The 22793-nt window shown below is 49.8% G+C and overlaps 1 protein-coding gene across 1 annotated transcript; it reads right to left on the bottom strand.

Annotated features, from left to right (window-relative positions):
• Window positions 1-1077: 1077 nt before the first annotated feature.
• Window positions 1078-10705, bottom strand: Nefh (neurofilament heavy chain). The gene is made up of 4 exons (XM_004664046.2): window positions 9817-10705; window positions 7481-7680; window positions 6599-6723; window positions 1078-3410 (listed from the first exon to the last, which is right to left on the bottom strand). Exons 1-4 carry the CDS (start codon window positions 10703-10705, stop codon window positions 1679-1681), a joined length of 2946 nt encoding a protein of 981 aa, XP_004664103.2. The 3' UTR covers window positions 1078-1678.
• Window positions 10706-22793: the final 12088 nt, after the last annotated feature.

Genomic DNA, 22793 nt, shown 5'->3' with positions numbered 1-22793 from the left:
TCTTTTTAATATATATATATATATTTTATTTATTTATTTATTTGCAAGCAGAAAGAAATAGACAGAGAAGCCGGGAGTGGTGGCACGTGCCTTTAATCCCAGCACTCAGGAGGCAGAGGTAGGAGGATTACTGTGAATTGGAGACCACCCTGAGACTACATGATGAATTCTAGGTCAGTCTGGGCTACAGCAAGACCCTACCTTGAAAAACCAAAACAACAATAATGAAATAAATTGTTCCTAATAATGTGTTCACTCTAATCTTCACAAGTGAATTTGCTACACTTGTCATCTTATGCCTAAGGTTCCTCCCATTTAGCATGCAGATCCCCGGGACCGTTCAGCATGCTCCTGCAGTTCTCCCATTCCAAACATCAGTGGTTGGTTGTGGTGGTGCACGCCTTTAACCCCAGCACTTGAGAGGCAGAGGTAGGAGGACTGCTGTGAATTTGAGGCCAGCCTGAGATCACATAGTGAATTCCAGGTCAGCCTGGGCTAGAGTGAGACCTTATCTTGAACAGCAAGAACAAAGTTCAACTGAGATTTAGTACAACACGCACTTTCCCAGACCTTCCTCTTAGCTCGTGATGCAGAATCTAGGAGTTTGCCACTTTAGAAGGCTCCTGAGTGACATTGATGTAGGTGGTCCATGGACCATCCTAAGAAACAATGCCTCAGGTCACCAGTCCATAGACCATAAAAATAAAGGGGCTGGAGAGATTGCTTAGTGGTTAAGGTACTTGCTTGGGAAGCCTAAGGACGCAGGTTCACTTCCGCAGAACCCATGTAAGCAAGATGCTCATGGTGGTTCGTGTTTGCAGGTCGTTTGCAGTGGCTAGAGGTCCTGGCATGCTCATTCTCTCTCACTAAAAAAAAATAATAAAGCACCTTGTATATTGGCTAGCACCTAGTATGTACCCAGAATGTGCAGCTAATACAGAGACCCACAGAAAACCCTGATGTTTGCTTGGCTCTGTGCAGCTTCGAGTATGACATCTAGAGGCCCCACCCCCTGCCCACACCACCCCTGCCCTAAGCCTTCCCAGGGGAAGAGAACAAACAGTAGCCACACACTTATTTCAGAAGCACTTGGTTTTATTGCACAGAAGCAATTGAAAGTGGACTCCAGTGGAAAGTGAGCCCTGGCATGATTCATGGGCCAGTGCCCTGCCCTACCTGCTGCAGCTCTTCCAGGATAGAGCACAGGGCAAGGGCTTGATCACTCCTTTGGAAAACAGAAGGCATTCAGGAATAGGTTAAGACATCTCAAGCATAATGCATTTCTAACTGCTCATTCATTATTGTGGTCGTCTGTCGGTTGTACATACAGGAAATAAATGCACTTATTTGGAAAGGAGGGGGCAGATTTGTTGTCAAGTGTTTTACGTGTGGCATTCAGCATACATCACACTCAGCTATGTAAGCTATCATAACATAATTTCCATCGCCTGGGGAGGGTGTGGAGGGGGAGGGGGGCTGAGGAGTGCCCTCTCTTGCTAACATATTGCTAACAGAAACTCCTGTCTGGTGAAGGCGAATCCATCGAGGTCTACGCAGAGTTTCTTCTTACAGAAAGAAAAGGAAGGGTGGGGGAGAGGAGACTTTGTTACACTGGCCCTTGACTTCTGGGACCCTCCTGAGTTTCTTTGGCTGCTCTGGATGTTCCCTTGTCCCTGCCTTACTTCTCCCCCTTGGTGGCCTTGTCCTCTGTGGCCTTCTCTGGAGGCCGGCTGTCTTTTTGGTCTGTGCTGGAGGATTTTTCAGCCTTTTCTGTCTTGGGTTTGCTGGGCTCCTTGGAAAGGCCCTTGTCATCCTCTTTGGCCTTGGCCTCCGCTTTGGGTTTCTCCTCGGGTTTCTTGGCGTCTTTCTTCTCCGGTGCCGCTGGCGTCTCTTCTTTCTTTGGCTTTTCCGGCTCCTTCTCTGCTGGTTTGCTGGGTGGTTCCGTCTTGGCCGCCTCCGTCTTCTCTTTGGGCTTGGCCTCCTCCTTCACTGCTGCCTTGGCTGGGGCTTCCTTCCCCGGAGCCGCAGCTTGCTTCTTATCTCCGGCCTCTTCCTTCTTGGCTTCCACTTCGGACTCCTTGGGCTTTTCTGCAGCACCTTCCTTCTTCTCTGCCACCTCAGGCTTTGGGGCCTCATCTTTCCTGCCCTCCTTCTTCTCCTCTGTTTTCGGTGTGGCTGGGGCTTTCTCTTCCTCCACCTTCCTTGGGGGCTCTTTGGCTTTCACCTCCTCCTTCACGGGGGGCTTCGCCTCTTCCTTTTTGGGGACCTCCTTCTCGGGGGATCTGACCTTCTCTGGGGACTTGGCCACCTCCTCCTTGGCAGGGCTTTTGGCCTTCTCAGGGGATTTGATGTCTGCAGGAGACTTTGCTCCATCCTTCACTGGAGTCTTGGCTTCCGGAGACTTCACATCTAGGGTCTTGGCCTTCTCCGGGGACTTCACCTCAGCGGGAGACTTGACCTCTTCCTTCACGGGGGGTTTAGCCTTCTCCGGGGACTTGACCTCAATGGGTGATTTTGCCTCTTCCTTCTCCGGGGACTTGGCCTTCTCTGGAGACTTCGCTTCAGCTGGTGACTTCACCTCAATTGGTGACTTGGCCTTCTCTGGAGACTTGGCATCAGTTGGTGACTTTGCTTCAGCCGGTGGTGACTTGGCCTCGGCTGGTGACTTGGCCTCAGCTGGTGACTTCACCTCAGCCGGTGACTTGGCCTCAGCTGGTGACTTTGTTTCAGCAGGTGGTGATTTGGCCTCAGCTGGTGACTTGGCCTCAGCTGGTGACTTTGTTTCAGCAGGTGGTGACTTGGCCTCGGCTGGTGACTTGGCCTCAGCTGGTGACTTGGCCTCAGCAGGTGACTTTGTTTCAGTGGGTGGAGATTTGGCCTCAGCAGGTGACTTGGCCTCAGCAGGTGACTTGGCCTCAGCAGGTGACTTCGCTTCAGTGGGTGGGGATTTGGTCTCAGCTGGTGACTTGGTCCCAGCTGGTGACTTCACCTCAGCTGGTGACTTGGCCTCTTCCTTCACAGGGGACTTGGCCTTCTCTGGAGACTTGATCTCAGCTGGTGACTTGACCTCCTCTTTCTCTGGGGACTTGGCTTCCTTTTCTGGAGATGTGGCTGCTTCTGCTGGCGGAGATGCTGCTTCTTCTCCTCCCTCTTCTGCCTCCTCTTCTCCTCCTTCCTCCTCTTTGCTCTCTTTCTCCTCTTCTTCAGTCACTTCTTCAGTCACTTGGATCTCTTCTGTCTGCTCCTCCACAATCACAGTTTCCTTCTCTGATTTTTCGACCACCTTGATCTTCTCTTCACTTTTGACTCTGATATGAGTGGATGTGGCGGGGATTTTCGGGAGCCCCTCTGGAAGAGAGAAAGGGCTTGGGCCAAAGCCAATCCGGCATTCTTCACCTTCCAGGAGTTTTCTGCAGTACAGATAAGGAACATTACTGTTAACTCACAGCATATCTGGAGGTTTCTGGTCTTCTAGATTTTTCTGAAGCTCCATGAATCTAGTGACAGGTACTTTGGTGAATGAAGGAGTGTGAATGAATATGGTAGGTAGTTCATTTCTTTTCCTTTACAACCCTCCCCCAACATACACACTCTTTTTTGTTGTTTTCTCAAGGTAGGGTCTCACTCTAGTCCAGGATGACCTGGAACTCACTCTGTAGTCTTAGGCTGGCCTCAAACTCACAGCTCACAGCAATCCTCCTACCTCAGCCTCCAGAGTGCTTGGATAAAAGGCATATGCCACCACACCTGGCTATTTCCCCTCTTCTTTTTTACAATTTGTAGGTACTTTCAACTTCTTTATTCATTCAGGTGCTGGGGACTGAAGCATGCTGAGCACATGCTGGACCACTGAGTCAACAGCCTCAGCAGTAGACACTTTGAGAATGGAGAAAGGTACTTAGCAAACTGTCCCAGTGACCACCCAGAAAGCCATATCCCCTTGGGGCTGCTCTTGCTGAACATAGCTAATGCTGCTGCTTGTGAAAGGAAACTTTGTTCCTCCCTGAAGAAGGCTTACATTCACAGAAGTCACATTTACTGTGCCTCACCCAAAACATTGTTCAAGAGCATCAGGGGTGTTCATTAGTTGTAACATACTTGTCTAGACTGCCTGAGGCTCTGGTTTGATCACCTGCCCAGGACTAAATGAAAGAAAAGAGAAAGCTGGGGCATGCAGTTCAATGCAAGAGAGAGAGAAATCACCATAAGTGAACCATGGACACTACAAACCTTAAATTTGGCCAGTCAGGCCAAATGAGCCAACAGGTGCAACAGTGGTATGTCTGTTATGAGGGAAACCAACTGCCCTCTAATTTGACTGGAGGCCTGCTCCATGGGAGGGAATACATCCCTGACACTGAAAACCTAAAGCAGAGGTTGTCATGAGCCCTAGGGGTGTAACATCTGCTGCTGTCTGGCTAAATGTATATACTATGCTCATCAAACTGCCTAGTAAGCACTTTTCTTAATGTTCACACCCATATATTAATGCTACTCTCACTTTTGGTAGAAAATCTCTTTTCAGATGGCTTTGACCTTGGGATGACTCAGAAGGCATCATGGTGCTGGGAAGAAGTGACAGGAGTGCTCAGCACTAAAATATCTCAATCACACATTCCATGTCTCAGGATCCATTGTGGAAGAGGTGGCGGAAAGAAGGTAAGAGCCAAAGGAAGGGTAAGACTCCTTACAACATGCTCCCTCCAGACACAAAATGACCTGGATATCCATGACCTCACAGTGCCTGACCACTACCTACACAAGACCATTATAATAGCAGGAAAAGATGATGACATCAAAATAAAAGAGAGAATGATTGAGAAGGGAAGGGGATATGATGGAGAGTAGAGTTCAAAGGGGAAAGTGGGGAGAAGGAGGGAATTACCATGGGTTATTGTCTACAATTATGGAATTTTCTAATAAAAAATATAAATTAGGGCTGGAAAGATGGCTTAGTGGTTAAGGCACTTGCCTGCAAAGGCAAAGGACCTAGGTTCAACTCACAGGACCCACGTAAGCTAGATGTACAAAATGGCACATGCATCTGGAGTTCGTTTGCAGTGGCTGGAGGCCCTGATGTGCCCATTCTCTCTCTCTGCTTCTCTCTCTCTCTTTCTCTCTCTCTCCCCCCTTTCTTTCTCAAATAAATAAGTAAAATTAAAATATTAAAAATTAATCAATAAAAAAGGAGAAAGCTGGGAATAAATAATTATACATTTACTTTTTTCTTATTTTTTAAATTTTTATTTTCATTATTTGAGAGAGAGGGAGAGGAGAGAGAGAGAGATAATGGGCACATCAGGGCCTCCAGCCACTACAAACAAGCATGTGTCACCTTGTACATTTGGCTTACATGGGTATTGAAGAATTGAACCTGGGTCCTCACGCTGCACAGGCAAGTGCCTTAACCACTAAGCCATCTCTCCAGTCCCTATACATTTACTTTTAAGAGACTTCAAAGCCGGGTGTGGTGGCACATGCCTTTAATCTCAGCATTCAGGAGGCGGAGATCGGAGGATTACCATGAGTTTGAAGCCATCCTGAGACTACACAGTGAAGTCCAGGTTATCCTGAGCTAGAGTGAGACCCTACCTTGAAAAGACAAAATAAATAAATAAGTAAATATAATTTAAGAAGGCTTCAAAATTGCCATTTTAATTTGTTCCTGTCACTTCTTATTATCCTCTAGAACTAAGTAATGGTGCCTGTTTATCCTCTTGGTGTATCTACTCACTAGGTGATGACCTTAGTCAAGTTATTCCAACTTTTTTGAGGGGGTGGGGTTCAAGGTAGGGTCTTCCTCCAGCCAAGGCTGACTTGGAATTCACTTTAGAGTCTCAGCCTGGCCTCAAACACAGCAATCCTCTTATCTCTGCCTTCCAAAGTGCTAGGATTAAAGGTGTGTGCCACCATGCCCAGAAATGAAGGCCTCAGTTTCCTCATTGACAAAAAGAGGGTGATCAGAGACCTGACCTCAGACAGCTGTTTCAGGGAGATAGTGCATAGAAAGAGCTTTTAACCACTAACCCATCTTCGACAGCCCTGTTAAAGAGCTTTTAGCAGTAAGTCATTTTCAAGAGTTCTATCTGTCAGGAGAATAGCTGCCAGGAAAGGGAGAATGGGGAGTTACTGCTTAAGGGGTTTGGAGTTTGCATTTTGGATGGTGAGGACAGTTTTGGAGATAGATGTAGGGGTGAGGGTTTCACAATAATACCAATGTACTTAACACCACTGAACTGTTTACTTAAGATGGTTAAAGGGAAAATTTTATGTTAGATATTTTACTACAATTAAAAAAAAAAAAACACAACAGGCATACTAGGCCTGGTGGCGCATGCCTTTAATCCCAGAAGTAGGGAAGCAAAGGTAGGAAGACCACTGTGAGTTCGAGGCCACCCTGAGACTACATAGTGAATTCCAGGTCAGCCTGGGCTAGAGCGAAATACTACCTCAAAAAAAAAAAAAAAAAAAATCCCAGGAAACTTTTGTTTCTAATCTAAAATAAGCAGGCTGACTTAATGGGGCTTGAAACCCAAGGCTTACTGCCTCATCAGAGCACAAGGGCCCTCTGCCCCCTCAAGGCTTTTGGGGTGCTCACCTGTAGGCAGCAATCTCAATATCCAGAGCCATCTTGACATTGAGCAGGTCCTGGTACTCTCGGAGCTGGGCTGCCATCTCCCATTTTGTGTTCCTCAGCTCGTTGTCCAGCTGCTGAATGGCTTCCTGGGGATAAAGGTCAAAGAGCCACTCGTCAGCTAGTGCCTGGTCCTCAGTTCCAGGGGAAGCTGAGAATGGCTGTGTAAACCAAAAGATCCAGACAAAGAGGGGACTTGGGGCCTGGAGAAATGGCTTAGCGGTTAAGGAGCTTCCCTGCAAAGCCAAAGGACCCAGGTTTGATTCTCCATGTCCCACTTAAGCCAGATGCACATGACAGTACATGCGTCTGGAGTCTGTCTGCGGCAGCTAAAGGCCCTGGCGTGCCCATTCTCACTCACTCTCTCCCTTTCTGTCTGTCTCTAATAAATAAATAAAAATAATTCTTAAAAAAAAAAAAAAAAGAGGGGCTGGAGAGATGGCTTAGCAGTTAAGCGCTTGCCTGTGAAGCCTAAGAACCCCGGTTTGAGGCTTGATTCCCCAGAACCCACATTAGCCAGATGCACAAGGGGGTGCACACATCTGGAGTTCATTTGCGGTGGCTGGAAGCCCTGGCGCACCCATTCTCTATCTGCCTGTTTCTCACTCTCTCTGTCTCTGTCATTCTCAAATAAATAAATAAAAATGAACAAAAAAAAAATTTTTTTAAAAAAGGGGACTTAGGAGGCCACCACTTTTCTAATGCAGACAGGCGGATGTAGGCTGTGTGCTGGTGTCACACAGCTAGAAAGTATTAGCATGGCTGACTCAGAGAAGCGTGGTCTTAAATACCACGGTCCGGTCCGTTCGAAGAAGAGCAGTGACTTGATCCCCCTCCCCTGCCTACCTGGTAGGATGCAATGTCAGCCTGGTGGCGGTCCTCTAGCTCACACCGCTGCCTCTCCAGTGAATCCTTGGTACTCTTCAGGGCCTCCAGCTCTGTGGTCCTGGCCTGCAGCTGGCGCCGGTACTCACTTATCTCCTCCTGCGCTGTGCGCATAGCATCTGTGTTCACCTTAGCTGCCTCCGACAGTCGGTCCAGCCTCACTGAGTGGAAAAGGAAGCAGGGCACAGGATTAGACACACCTGGACTTGGGTTCAGTGCCCGGATCTGGAAGGTGATACACATGGGCTGAGGACCTACTGGGTGCCAAGATGCTTACTCGCCCTATCCTATGACAGCCACGTGACTGTTGCTCAAGGCCACCCTAGGAAACAGCGGGATTCAAATCTAGCGTCTTTTAGATCAGACTGTTTCCCAGAACTTGATCCATAAACCCTGCAATGGAAAGGGAAGATCCGTTTCTGGTCCCAATACGTGGGCTAGCTCCCTAGCAAGAAGGTGGCACAATGGGGGTTCAGATGTGAAACCTAGCCATGATGTTTAACTCTGAGCTGGGGTCTGGGATCTTGTGGCAGAACAACTTAATAAGCAGGTAACCTCTACCTATGAAAGCTCTGGGAGCAATCAGATCACCATGGTACCTTCCTTGCAGGCTTCTGCAAAGAGTTCAAGGTCATTGGAAAACCCAAGTCCTGTATGGCAGTACTCTTTCCCTTCCTCTATCTGGTTTTAGCATTCTGTTGCAGAAAAGCCAATGGCATACACACCACTAGGCAACTGAATACTGGTTCTCAGAAGACCTTGTAGAAGCCAGAGGAGATCAGAAGTTCCATCTAGATCTCCTGAAGGGAACATCCCAAATCCTCTGGTGGCTACACCCAGAGTCTTAGTAGAAAGAAACCAGCCGGTGGGGTCACAAGTCCTGAGATGGTCTTCGTGGGTGAAGGACAAACTCAAGAAGAGTCCCTCTGGGAGGGACCTTGCCGCAGAAATGGGGGAAGGGATAGCTGACTGCCTCTGCATGGAACAGGAAAGAGGAAGTTCCAAGCATCCAAATAGCAGGCATCTCTGCCTTTCCCTGCTGTGCTAGCCGACTGAGAAACCATCCAGGTGAGGATTCTCAGCTCTCGTGGATCACAGGCAACTTTGAAAATCACTGGAGCAGTAGGGCGTGGTGGCACAAGCCTTTGACCCCAGCACTGGGGAGGCAGAGGGAGGAGGACCGCTGTGAGTTCGAGGTCACCCTGAGACTACATAGTGAATTCCAGGTCAGCCTGAGCTAGAGCAAGACCCTTCCCCTGGAAAAACAAAGCAAAAAGGAAAAAAAAAAAAAAAAGAAGGAAAGAGAAAACAAAATCAATGAAGGTTGTCTGTGTTCCCCAGAGAGTTTGAGAAAGCCCAATTGCTCCACACTCTTTCAACCTCCAGAAAGAAAGAAAGAAAGAAAGAAAGAAAGAAAGAAAGAAAGAAAGAAAGAAAGAAAGAAAGAAAGAAAGAAAACCGGAGAGGGTCAGAGATAGTGAAGGTCACCGTGCAACTACCCGGCACAGCTTCAGGACAACTGTAGAGTAGCTGACTCAGGGCTGCAGGGAACTGGAAAAGAAGGGGGCGCTTGGGAGGCCACAGCTTTTCTAAAGATGAGAACCTGCCGCCATTGGTTATGATGCACATACTATATTAGGCGGAAGGGATGCGCAAACGCCTCGCCCCTTTCATCTAAGCAGATTACTGCCTTGAGCAATGGGGAGGGGCCTGGTAAGGGTTAGAAAAACGCCCCTCTCGCCTTCAGGGTGGGGGAAAGGAAGAAGGGTCTCCTTGGCAAGGGAAGGTATACACTAGGATGTCTTGGATGTCTGTCTCCTAAGGGTGATCAGTCTTTTCTGTTTGATTGTTTATTATATTTTTTTTCAAGGTAGGGGTCTCGCTCTAGCCTAGACTGACCTGCAATTCACTACGTAGTCTTAGGATGGCCTCGAACTCACGGAGATCCCCCGTACCTCTGCCTCCCGAGCGATGGGATCAAAGGCATGCACCACCACTGGGGTTGGCCCGTCTTAAACTAGGGACGCCTAGCTTGGGGTGGAGCACAGGAGGCTGACCCCAGAAATGAAGTCGAAAGACATCAACCCTGTCGAGGCCGGTAACTGAAGGAAAACTCAAGGGTCTGGGGACGTCCCACAGGAGCGCCGGGAGCAAGACTGCTACACTTTTAGGTGACATGCACTTTGCCCAGGGATGCCTAAGAGCGCGCCCCCCGCCGTCAAGCCACACACCCCCCCACACCCGCCTTGGTCTGCAAAGGGGTTCCTCCCCCTCCCCCGCCCCGCGCGCCTGCGCACCTCGGAACCACTCCTCGGACTGCAGCGTGCTCTGCACCGCGTGGCCTTCGAGCTGCGCGCGGATCTCCCGCAGCGCCGACGTCACGTCGCACTTGAGGGCGTCGCGCGCCTCGGCCTGCGCCTGCGCCTGCGCGGCCCCGCAGCCCTGGATCTGGCCCAGCAGCTCTCCGACCTCCTCGCGGTGGTGACGCCGCAGGTAGCCGCACTCGTCCTGCAGGGCCTGCGCTTTCTTCTGCAGCTCGGCGCGCGCGGCCTCGGCCTCCTGGGCGAAGCGCGCGAGGGCGCGCGCGGCCGCCTCGGCCTCCTCGCGCATCCGGGCCTCGTCGTCGAGGCGCTGGCGCGCGTGCGCGATGTCCTCCAGCAGGTGCTCCTGCTCCAGGCGCAGCTGCCCGCGCGCCGCGCCCAGGCGCAGCACGGCGCCGCGCATCTCGCGCACCTCGCGCTCGTACAGCTCGCCCATGGCGGCGCGGCCGGCCTGCTGCTGCCTCAGCGCGGCCGCCTCGCCCTCCAGGCTGCGGTTGTGCGCCTCCAGCTGCCGCACCTTGTCGATGTAGCCCGCGAAGCGGTCGTTCAGCGCCTGCAGCTGCTCCTTCTCGCTGCGCGCCGCCACCACGCAGCCCTCCATCGCCGGCCCGTTGCTCAGCGTCTCCAGAGAGTCGGTGCTCGAGGCGGCGGCGGCGCCCGACCCGCGGTAGCGGCTGGGAGACGCCGACGCCGTGCTCGCCGACGTCCGAGACCACGAGTGGAAGCCGCTGGAAGAACCGGTCGCGGAGCGAGAGCCGCCCTTGCGGGACAGCGCGTAGTGCATGCTGCCGCCGCCGCCGCCGTGCAGCAGAGCGCCGAACGGGGAGCCCAGCAGCGCATCCGCGCCGCCGCCGAAGCTCATCATGCTTGCAAGCAAGGTGGTGCGGGCCGCCGCCGGGGAGGCGTGGGGACAACCGGCACGGGGAGGGCGGCACTGCGGCAGCTCCGGGACACACGGGCTCTTTTATAGCCGCAGCCCCGAGGCCGGGTCCAGCCCCTTGGCAGTGTGTGTGTGTGTTGGGGGGGGGGAGGGCCCCGCCCTCTCCACCTCCACCTCCTCTCCCCCCCCCCCACTGCACCGCACCCGGGCCCCGACCGGCTCCAGCCGCAGTGAGGGGGGCGGGGCGCGGTGAAATCAAGGAGTGAAGGGGAACCGTCGCATTGGCAAGAGGAGCCTCCCGAGGTCAGGGTAAGAAAGAGAGGACTTCCAGAGTGGACGAGAGTGCAGGCCTCCTGGTGCAGATCTGAAGACGTCTGCTGGTGTGTTCAGAATAAGGGAGGAGGGGACCCGAAATAAAGAGGGGACAGGAGACCTGATGGGAATAGGGGACGCAGGAGTGAGTTCATGTTGAAGAGATTGGGGAGACTACAGTCGTCAGGATGAGAAGACCCCTGCATGAAATGCTACACAAAGTGTCCTAATAGAGTGGGCCTTGGAATAAGGGGTGTGTGTGTGTGCAGAGACTGCAGCTAGCCTATAGGGGATCCTCAGTGGGGGCGAAGAGGGTCCACAATGGACGCTAAACGGACCCCTGGACGAAAGCGCAGTGCTCCTCTGATAGTTAAAGAAAGGCCAGTGCAAGAAGGCTTAATTAAGGAACTCTGCCACCGGTTGCGGAATAGGGGCAGAGGGACCCGGAGATGAGGATGATGTCCAAGCTACCCAGAAAGGGGGCATGCGAGACACTGCAGAAGAAAGAGGGGAGCCCAGATGGGAAGGAGACACAAAAAGTCTACAGTGCCCCCCCCCACTGGAAGTAGAAACTGTAGCTGGCCCCAGGAAGGGGGACTCTCGGTGAAGAAGCAGAGGATCCCTGAGCAGGCAGCAAGTCGCTGGACTGAGTACTCCCAGGCCAGGTTCTGCCCTCAGGGGTCAGCTCTGTGGTTTGTTGGATGCATGACCTTGAACAAATTGTGTCCTCCCACCCTTGACTTTGCTGTGTATACACTGGGGGGTCTTGCTTCAGGGCCAAAACAAAACTCACATGCCCCAGGAGCTTCGACTTTGGAGAATCTCTACTTGAACTGAGTGGGTATGGCACATGCTTCCCCGCAATTTGGGACTCTACCTTTGTTCCTGTCCCTACCCCACCCCCAGTTTCCTCAGTGTGAACAGGTCATCTCACCCCCATCCTCACAGCAGACGGGTTCACACTGCGATAGATGTCATACTTTCATGTTCCAAAGGAAGCAGTGGGGTGCTTTCTCAGGGCCAAAGTTCCACACCCCCTCGAGCCCTACTGAGGACAAAGGTAGAAGAGGGACCTGCGTTCTTATGTGGCTCTTTCTTGTTTCTGACTCGAGTCAAATGTCTTAGGTGCTGGCACTTCAGTCTTCAGCACCGCGGACAGATCTTCCTCCTTGTTGGAGAGGCAAGGGTTAACTCTGGTTTCTTTTTTCTTTTTCTTTTTTTTTTTAGGTGTAGGAAGGGAGTGGCACCAGCTCTTTCTAGCCCCACCCCTGTGCAATGCAGATGAGAACTGAGGAGGGGGTGGGTAAGTCACCTATCTGACCAGGCCACCGGTGATCTAGGGAACCCAACCCTGAGTGTCCTGTCCAGTTCCCTACTTTCTGTGAAGTTCTCCACGTGAGCCTCTTCCAGAGGTTAACAGAAAGGACCCCTCTACAAGACCAGAATCCCTGACACCTTCTGGGAGTCAGTGTAGACTCTTCTCCAAGGCTAACCTACCGGGCACTTGGCGTCAAGCACCACTACATCCCCAGTTTGCCCTGCTATTCTTTCTGTTGGGATCCCTAGGACAGAGACAGATGGCTGAGTAGGACCTCACCAGTCACCAGTCTCTTTTTGTTTGGGGGGTGGTGGTTAGGGTCTCACTCTAGCCCAGGATGACCTGGAATTCACGATGTAGTCTCAGGCTGGCCTCATCAGCGATCCTTCTACCTCTGCCTCCCTACTGCTGGGATTAAAGGCATGCGCCACCACGCCGGACTCTGCTTTTTGTCTCATTCCCAGCCCCTGGTTGCAAGCCCACCCTCAGAACTAGGGAAATGATGACACTGTCCCTTTAACCATGTTTTACTGTAAGGAGAGTGCGCTGGAGTGCGTGTTGGGGGGCGGGTAGTTTCTGGTTTTGCATGATGAAGCAGTTTTCCTCACTTAAAGGTCCAGTCATGCTGGCGTTTGCCGTTTGCCGGGAGCAGAGAGGCTTGGTTGGCAAGTGTTGCTAGGGGGATATGTGAGTGGCTGATCGGAGGTACTGGAGAAAGTGGGAGGAGGGAGGGTGGGGGTCTTGAGTAGGGCCCCTTGCTCTCACATGGCTCTCAATTTACTTTTCACCCTGCTTGGAATTTTGCTATTAGATCCTTATTCCTTTGAGTCTCCTTAGTTGTCTGCTGGGCACAGGAAGGCTGACAAATATCTGACAGTGTGGAAGGATAATGGGGACAGTAGGATAAAAAGAGGGGACAGGGGAGCGCAGCTAACTGCGGCAGATTGCAGTTGTGTGTGAGTGCCCGGAGGTGCCAGGCGTGGCTTTTTGGCTGTAAAATTGGCATGAGGACTAGACCCTCAGGTCAGTCACCACAAGGTCCTTCAGGCTCACCTCCTGACATTCATTCTTAGCCTCCTTCACCCCACGTTTAGTTTGTTATCCCCTCCTGGTTTCTATGCTCCCAGGTGCTAATCCCTGTCAGTGTGCGTACCAGGCTGTCGTTGGGTAAGTGAGTTAAGGTATAAATTCTCTCCATTCCATAGCCAGGCTTGTGACCCAGAGGGAACTAAGAATGAACCTGTCCTTAGCTGGGCGTGGTGGCACACACCTTTGATCCCAGCACTTGAGAGGCTGAGGTAGGAGGATTGCTGTGAGTTCAAGGCCGCCCTGAGACTACATAGTGAATTCCAGGCCAGCCTGGGCTAGAGTGAGATGCTACTTTGAAAAAAGAAAAAAATTAGCCTGTCCTGAGTCCTTGGAGCTCACATTAATCACCTTCCACTCTGCAGTCTTCTTTTTATAAGTATTTTGACAGAGAGAAGTGAGAGAATGAATGAATGAATGAATGGGCAGGCACACCAGGACTGCCTGGCAAGCAAATGCCTTTACCTGCTGACCCATCTTCCCAGCTCCCCTTCCTGCATTCTTAACGTTTGGCAGTAAGTAGATCATCATCTCCATCTATACATTGGATAGACTCTCTTTAGCCCAGACTGACCTGGAGTTCGCTATGTAGTCTCAGGGTGACCTTGAACTCATGGCGGTCCTCCCACCTCTGCCTTCTGAGTGCTGGGATTAAGGCATGCACCAGCATGCCCGGCTTCATCTGATTTTAAAAAAATATATGTATTTATTTATTTGCAAAGAGAGAGGCAGATATGAGAAAAAGAGGTAGTGGAGAGAATGGGCACATCAATGCCTCTAGCCACTGCAAACAAACTCCAGACACATGCACCACTCCATGCATCTGGCCTTATGTGGGTACTGGGGAATCCGACCTGGGTCATTAGGCTTTGCAGGCAAGCACCCTAACCACTGAGCTCTCTCCAGCCCTCACTTCTGTAATTCTCCTGCTTGGGAGGATGAAGTAGGAGGGTTGCTGTGAATTTGAGGCTAGCCTGGGTTACATAGTAACCCATAGTAAGCTACAGAGTGAGACTGTGTCTCAAGAAAAAGAGGAAAAGAAAAGGTGTGAAGGCCAAAGGAACTAACCAGGGTTGCTAGAGCAGATTTTCCCAGAGCCTAGGCTTGGTGATGAGTGCTGGGAACCTCAGTGGCAAATAGTTTCCCAAGTGTATTTGCCCTTGGGCCCTGACTGCCCCCAGGTGTTTCCAGGATAAGGCTCCAGTGGCTGATATCTCAGCACTCAGAATTGGGCCTCAGCCTCTGTCCTCCCTAGGCTGCCACCTGGGCTCTCGGGATTTCATGGCGAGATCGTGCTGTTCAGGAGCATATTTCCATAGAGAAGGATAAAGTCATAAAAGTTCTCTGTGGGTGCCCAACCACTGCTGTCACTACCCACTTCCTTTGCCCTACATTGATGGTTAGCCTGACAACTCAGAAAAATGACACTCCAGTGAAAGTGAACCCCTCTCCTCCCATGGGTACAGTCGAGAATTCACACCACATTGTCCTCGGCACCTCCTCAAATCCTGCTCATTGCGTAGGGATTCGTGTTGCTTTGTGTTTTGTTTGTTTGTTTGTTTTCGAGGTAGGGTCTCACTCTAGCCCAGGCTGACCTGGAATTCACTATGTTGTCTCAGGGTAGGCTCGAAGTCAAGGCGATCCTCCTACCTCTGCCTCCCGAGTGCTAGGATTAAAGGCATGCACCACCACACCACACCCAGCTCCATTTTTTAAAATATGTTTTATTTATTTATTTGAGAGAGAAAAAGAGGCAGAGAGAGAGAAAATGGGTGCGCCAGGGCCTCCAGCCACTGCAAACAAACTCTAGATGCATGCACCCCCTTGTGCATTTGGCTTACGTGGGTCCTGGAGAGTCGAACCAGGATCCTTTGGCTTTGCAGGCAAACACCTTAACCACTAAGCCATCTCCTTAGCCCCCTTTATTTATTTATTTTTTACAGAGAAGTAAACTGAAGTCAGAATGAGGAAGTGGGTTGTCTGAGGTAATGTGATGATTGAGCACAGTCCACAGTCTTAAGTCATCTAATTCTAAGCCAATACTGGACACACAAGGTAGAAAACTATTGCTCTTCCACAGTAAAGGTCCAAATCATCTGAAAGTGAAGGACTGAGAAGTCCCCAGGGAGGGAATGGGCAGCTTTATGGGGTTGGGATGGGGTGAAGAGTCTAACCTCTGACAGATGAGAGTCTTTGTGAGCCATCACCCAGCATCAACGCATCTTGGTTTTTGTTTTCTTTTGTTTTCAGTGCTGAAGATTGAACCCAGGGCGTCACACATGTCAAGTACTCTCTACCACTGAGCTGCACCTCCATCAACATATCCTTTATGTGAGAGCCCACACCCTAACCTGGACACACTAACACTTTGTCGCCTTTTTTTTTTAAATTATTTATTTATTTATTTGAGAGCGACAGACACAGAGAGAAAGACAGATAGAGGGAGAGAGAGAATGGGCGCGCCAGGGCTTCCAGCCTCTGCAAATGAACTCCAGACGCGTGCGCCCCCTTGTGCATCTGGCTAACGTGGGACCTGGGGAACCGAGCCTCGAACCGGGGTCCTTAGGCTTCACAGGCAAGCGCTTAACCGCTAAGCCATCTCGCCAGCCCCTTTGTCGCCTTTTTGAGAAACAGCATGACCACCTTTTGGGGTGAATTTGTTAAATTTCATTCACTCTTCATACTTTAAAAAAAATTGTTTTTATTTATTTATTTGAGAGCTACAGATAGAGAAAGAGGCAGAGACAGAGAGAGAGAGAATGGGCTCACCAGGCCCTCCAGCCACTGCAAATGAACTCCAGATGCATGTGCCACCTTGTGCATCTAACTTACATGGGCCCTGGGGAATCAAGCATGTAGCTTACATGGGCCCTGGGGAATCAAGCCTCAAACCGGGGTCCTTAGGCTTCACAGGCAAGCGTTTAATCACTAAGCTTAATCACTCTCCAGCCATCACTCTTCATACTTTTTCTTCTTTCTCTTTCTTTCCCTTCTTTCCCCCTCCCCCTGATTCCTTTCAAATTTATTTTACTTATTATTTTAATGTTCCAATTTTTATTTATTTACTTGAAAGAGAGAGACAGACAGGCAGACAGAGAGAGAATGAGCACACCAGGACCTATAGCCTCTGCAAAGGCACTCCAGACACATGTGTCACCTTGTGCATCTGGCTTTACATGGGTCCTGGGGAATCAAACCTGGGTCCTTTGGCTTTGCAGGCAAGTGCCTGGGTTTGATTCCCCAATACTCACATAAAGCCAAATGTACAATGTAGCACATGGATCTGGAGTTCAGTTTCAGTGGCTAGAGTGGCCTTGGTTTACCCATACTCACTTTGTCTCTCTTTGTATCTTTCACACAAATAAATAATGTCTTTTTAAAAAACTAAAGATTTTTTTATCCATTTTGTCCACTGCCGATTTCCCTATTGTTTGGAATAGAGCCTACGTGAGGTAAATGCTTAGTAAGTGGTGGTGAGAAAACTGCAAGGCTCTGCCTGAGAGGCCAGCTTCCTGCCAACACACTTCAGCACCGCGGATGTGGACAGTTCCGGGTCAGTGCAGCTTTGGAGGGAAGCCACTTTGCTGGGTGATGCTGAAAGCCTCCGGTTCCAGCTGTGTGCTTACCTTCACCAAGGCGCAGGTCTTGCCCACTCCGTTATCTTCAGATGGTATATCTGTCTGCATTATAGACACTGAGCATCTTTTTTTTTTTTTTTTTTTTTTGCCTCTTTCCCTATAGTGGTCAAGGTACCGAGCATTCTCTGAGGGGCTTTTCTTGCCCCTCCTTTCTCCACTCCTCATTTTCTGTCTTCCTTCTTCCCTTCTCCCCTCTCCATCCTCATCTTTCCTCCTCCCCCTCCTAAGATACTCTGTCTTTTTTGGCTGTCTTGAGTCTGGTTTATTGCAAAGAGGAGGCAGCCCTCACTACTTCTAACCCCTGAGGAGGTGAGCAGTGGAGACTGAAGCATGTGCAATTTTGCATGTCTCCTCTTCCTGGCTCCACCAAGGGACTTCCTGAAGCCGATGAAAGCCACCGCTGCCTAGGCCTGAGCAGCAGCCTGCCCACTCGCCCACACATCTGTTGCCCCGGGACTCAGTGGAGGGAAACCTGAATTCTGCCCCCAAAGCCAGGCCTCAGTGGGTGGATTCCTAAGGCTGGCCCATCTCCCCAGCTCTGGCACCCGGTCTGAGCAATTACCATGATTCTGACCATGGTTCCAGAGATGGGAAGTGAAACAGTTCATTCCCAACCTCTTTTATTTTTTGTGTGTCTAGGTTTTTGTTTTTATAAGTGTTGGAGCTCAAACCTACTGGCCTTATGTCTACTAGCTAGACAGGTGCTCTGCCACTGAGCTAAACCCCTGGCTTTCTTTGTTTATTTTTGTTTTTGAGGTAGGGTCTTCCTCTAGTCCAGGCTAACCTGAAGTTCACTATGTAGTCTTGGGGTAGCCTGGAACACATGGTGATCCTCCTACTTCTGCCTCCTGAGTGCTGGGATTAAAGGTATGTGTCACCGTGCCTGGATAGCTTTTTTATTTATTTATTTATTTTAGGTAGGGTTTCACTCTAGTCCAGTCTGACCTGGAATTCACTCTATATTTTCAGGGTGACCTTGAACTCATGGCACTCCTCCTGCCTCTGCTTCCCCAGTGCTGGAATTAAAGGCATCACCACACCCTGCTAGCATTTTTTCTTTTCTTTCTTTTTTTCTTTCTTTCTTTTCTTTTTTTTTTTTTTTTTTTTTTTGAGAAAAGGCCTCACTATGTTACTCAGACTGGCCTTGTGCTCTGTATGTAACCCAGGCTGACCTCAAAGTCATGATCCTCCTGTCTATGCCCTCTAAAGTGCAAGGATTTCAGGCATGCACTGCACCACCACTCCTGGCACTGGCCTTTGCTTTTATGCCTGGCTTCTCATCCCTCCACCTCTATGAAGTAGAGACTGTTTCTGTGCCTTTCACGTTTAGAAAATGAAGGCTTAGAGTTGAGTAACTTGCCCCAGGTCACACAACTGTTAAGTAACACGTCTGGGATTCAGTTTTGCTGGGCTCTGCACTGGGTAGGCTCAACTGTAAGTCTGCCGTCATGCATTGTGCTCACGAGACCTAATACTTTTCTAGTTCCGTTACAGCTGGCTGGAGGTTTTGCTGTCTGGGTTCCTTCTGACACTGTGGTGGAAGGAAGGAGAGTGTAGAATCAACTGTGGGGGCTGTTTCAAGTTTTAATTTTCTCTGGGTTGTCTTGCTGTTGGGAGTGGCTGTGGTGGCATCGGGGGTGGAGAATTCCCAGACAGCATAGTCAGGAAGTTGAAGCCATGGTCCTCTCTGGCTGTGGAGATGCATAAGTAGAAAGCAGTTTTGAATCAATGGTTGATATCCGCAGTAGAAATCTGAGTCATCAAGGAAACCGTTTGGGCAGCCTCAGCACAGGAACGGCGGCCTGCTGTGTTCCGGCTGCTGATGTGCAGTATGGGCAGCAGCTCTTTGGGGTGTGCAGGATCGCCCTCTGTGGAGCAGGATGTTGAGACCAGAGAAAGAAAGTGCCCGCAAGGTCGCAGGGTGAAGGGTCCCAGGGCCTATGGACTCATTTCTCTGATGTCTCATGTCTGCAGGAGGAAGAGGAAGCCACAGTCCATTCAAGGAAGATTCTGGGTTCTCTGCAGACTTAGAATGGGATTTTAAAACTTGAAATAATTAATAGTTGGCTTAAAAATTCATTTCTGGGGCTGGAGAGATGGCTTAGTGGTTAATGCATTTGTCTGCAAAGCCAAAGGACCTCGGTTTCATTTACCCAGGACCCACACAAGCCATATGCAAAAGGGGGCGCTTGCATCTGGAGTTTGTTTGCAATGACCTGGTGCACCCATTCTAGCTCTCTCAAACAAATAACATACATACATATACATATATATATATATATATACACACACACATATCTATCTATATATATGTACACACACACACACACACACATATTATGGGGCTGGAGAGATGGTTCAGTGGTCAAAGGCACTTGCTTGCAAAGCCGGGTTGCCCAGGTTCAGTTCCCCAGTACTCACGTAAATCCAGATGCACAAAGTGGTGCATGAGTCTGCAGTTTGTAGCAGCAAGAAGCCATGACACACCCATATGCACACTCACCCCTTTCTCTCAAATAAAAATAGTAAAATAGGATTGGAGAGATGACTTAGCAGTTAAGGCTCTTGCCCACAAAGCTTAATAGAACCCACATTAAGCCAGATGCACAAGGTCATGCATGCACACAAGATGGTTCATGCATCCAATCACAGTGGCTGGAGGTCCTGGCATGCCGATTCTCGCTCATTCTCTCTGCCTCATAAATAAATTTTAAAAATATTAGCCAGGGATGGAGGTGCATGCCTTTATTCCCAGTACTCGGGAGGCAGAGGTAGGAGGATCACTGTGAGTTCGAGGCCACCCTGGGACTACATAGTGAATTCCATGTCAGCCAAAAAAGGAGGAAGGCTGGAGAGATGCCTCAGTGGATAAAGTCCTTGCTGCACGAGCATGAGGACCCAAGTTGGGATCCCCAGCACCCACATGAAGCTAGTCACTGCAATAGTGTGTAATTCCAGCATCTATATGGTGACCAGGGAGGTGGAGACAGGAGAAGCACCTGGAAGCGCATGGTCCGGCTAGCCAAGCAAGCACAGCAGTGGCCAACAAAACAAGAGACACTGCCTTGATCAGGGTGGATGGTGAGAACTGACACCTAAAGTTATCTGACCTCCATGCAGCACCATGACCTGCACCTCCATTCCTATCATACGTTTGATGACACGCCATCTCCAGAAGCACAGCCCAGGTCAGACTTGAAGGAAGCCAGCTCAGAGCACTGTCCTGAGACATGAGTTGTAGAGATAGTGACAAGTCTGACTCAAAGCCAGTGTTTCCTCTGCAGTTTGCAGCTACCTGGCTTCTGATTCAGCAAGAACTAAAATGCAAACGTTATTTCTGACTTGACAGGGCACTTTGCCCATTATCATCATCTACTGGTACTTTCAAATCTAAGACCCTTTATATGTAATGTTCCCACACATTTGCATATCCACAAGGAAGTTAGATACATTTACAGGTTAATTGAGGGATAAAGGTGTCAATGAGTTACTTATATGTGTCTTTGCTTCCTGTCACACTTTGGAGCCCAGCAAGGCTGTCGTTTAAACACACTTTGCAGTGGAGGAAACCAGCTCCCTCCTGGGATGGTGGCGCAGGCCTTTTGTCCCAGCACTCAGGAACCAGAGGTAGGACGATCGCCATGAGTTCAAGGCCACCCTGAGACTACATAATGAATTCCAGGTCAGCCTGAGCTAGAACGAGACCCTACGTCGAAAACCCAGAAAGAGAAAAAAAAAGTCACTAAAGTTTCCAGAACTAGAGCCCATTGCTCAGCCGGGCGGAGCGTCAGCGCCCCCTGTTGGCTGCTCCACCCCTCGCGCCCCACCAATGGCCAAAGGCGCCCTCTGGCCTCCGAAGATTGCCAAATGCATCCCCAAATCTCCAGATTTTGACCCTTAGACTGGACTTGGTCATTTCTGGCCAATATGGAAAAATTACTGCAGCCATGACTGTCCTCATTTCTTCTGTTGTGAGTATACTGTGGGCTTTCGTGGGAATGGAAGTGACCCTCCAGCTCTGTTTGTTTGTTTGTTTGTTTGTTTGTTTGTTTGTTTGTTTTTCAAGGTAAGGTTTCACTCTAGTCCAGGCTGACCTGGAATTCACTCTATATTCTCATGCCTCGAACTCATGGTGATCCTCCTACCTCTACCTCCCGAGTGCTGAAATTAAAGGCATGCACCATTATGCCTGGCTCCTTATTGGTCTTTTGAAGCAGGATCTCACTCTAGCCCAGACTGACCTTGCACTCATGGCACTTCTACCTCAGCCTCCCAAGTGCTGGGGTTAAAGGTGTGAACCACCATACCCAGTTAAGAGCTTTGTTTTTTGAGAAATAGTCTTACAATGTAACCCAGGCTGGCCTTAAACTCATGATCCTCCTGCCTCAGCTTCTTGGGGGTGACAAATTAATTTTCTGGTTTATTGTTTAAAATATATTATTTTTATTTATTTGCTTATTTGACAAAGAGGAAGAGAGAGAATGGACACACCAGGGCCTCCAGCCACTGCAAAGGAAGCCCAGACGCATGCACCCCCTTGTGCATCTGGCTTATGTGGGTCCTAGGGAATCCAACCTGGGTCCTTTGACATTGCAGGCAAACAACTTAACCACTAAGCCATCCCTCCAGCCCCCTTTTCTGGTTTATTGTGTGTGTGTGTGTGCGTGTGTGTGTGTGTGTGTGCGCGCCCTAGCATGCTTGTTGCTGGTGATGGAACTTAGGGCCTTAAGCATGCCGAGGAAGGGCTCCACCATTTAGCTGCAGCCTTGGCCCTCAAAAGAGTTCTTGATTTAGAAGTCCAAAGCACTGGTCCTAAACCTCATTTCTCTCCTCCTCCATTCTTGTGGTCAGTTCTCTCAATAAACATTTTGTAAACCTGGTGTGGTGGTGCACAACTTAGATCCCAGAACTTGGGAAGCGGAGTAGAAGGTTGCCGTGAGTCGGAGGCTGTCACAGAACTTTTCTGAAAAGATCGCTCCAACGCCAGCATGAGTGAAAGCAGAGGAGTTTATTTCTCGGGGACAGAAGTTGGGAACGCTCCCCAAAGTAACTTCAATGTTAAGCTGAGATTTTACTTTCATTTTGTAGTGTTCACAGCTGAGGGGAGGGTGTGCAAGCAGGCGAGCGGCTGGTTTACAGAAGCACACATGACAGTTGTGCAGTCTGTATGGTTCAAAACATGTATGTGAACCAACGTGCACAGGAATCGTGTAGTCGGGTTACCATAACCACAAGCTCTGTTTTACTCTGTGTCAGTCTAAACTGTGCTTCCCTCTTGTTGTCCCTCTGGGTCCCCCAGAAACAGTTCTCTCTTTGGGATTCCTTCAGCTGCTGATAGAAAAGTTCAGCTCCTCAGCAGTTAACTCTTACAGTGACTTAGTGTATCAGCCCAGCTTTCACTTTTTTTTCACTACAAGACCCTACATCAAGAAAAAAATAATAATAATAAATATTTCTTGCTGGTCATGGTATCACACACCTTTAATCCCAGCACTTGGGAGGCAGAAGTAGGAGAATTGCTGTGAGTTTGAGGTCAGACTGAGACTACATAGTGAATTCCAGGTCAGCCTGGCTAGGGTGAGACCCTACCTCAAAACAAATAAAGGTTGTTAGATTTATTTATTTTTATTTATTGTTATTTCTAAAATGCCAGGGCCTTCAGCCACTGCAAATGAACTCCAGACACATGTGCCCCCTCGTGTATCTGGCTTATGTGGAT

The sequence above is a fragment of the Jaculus jaculus genome, chromosome 13, assembly GCF_020740685.1.
Source record: "Jaculus jaculus isolate mJacJac1 chromosome 13, mJacJac1.mat.Y.cur, whole genome shotgun sequence".
NCBI lineage: Eukaryota > Metazoa > Chordata > Mammalia > Rodentia > Dipodidae > Jaculus > Jaculus jaculus.
The sequence above is the reverse complement of the archived record's forward strand: the minus strand, read 5'-3'. Positions and strand labels throughout refer to the sequence as shown.

Bases quoted from the DNA above. Each gene is read 5' to 3' on its own strand.
- Nefh (XM_004664046.2), bottom strand. From the start codon at position 10,705: ATGATGAGCTTCGGCGGCGGCGCGGATGCGCTGCTGGGCTCCCCGTTC. The intron at 6,724-7,480 runs GTAGGCAGGGGA...CTTTATCCCCAG, and splicing joins CTGACATTGCATCCTACCAG to GAAGCCATTCAGCAGCTGGA. The intron at 3,411-6,598 runs GTGAGCACCCCA...TCTGTACTGCAG, and splicing joins ATTGAGATTGCTGCCTACAG to AAAACTCCTGGAAGGTGAAG.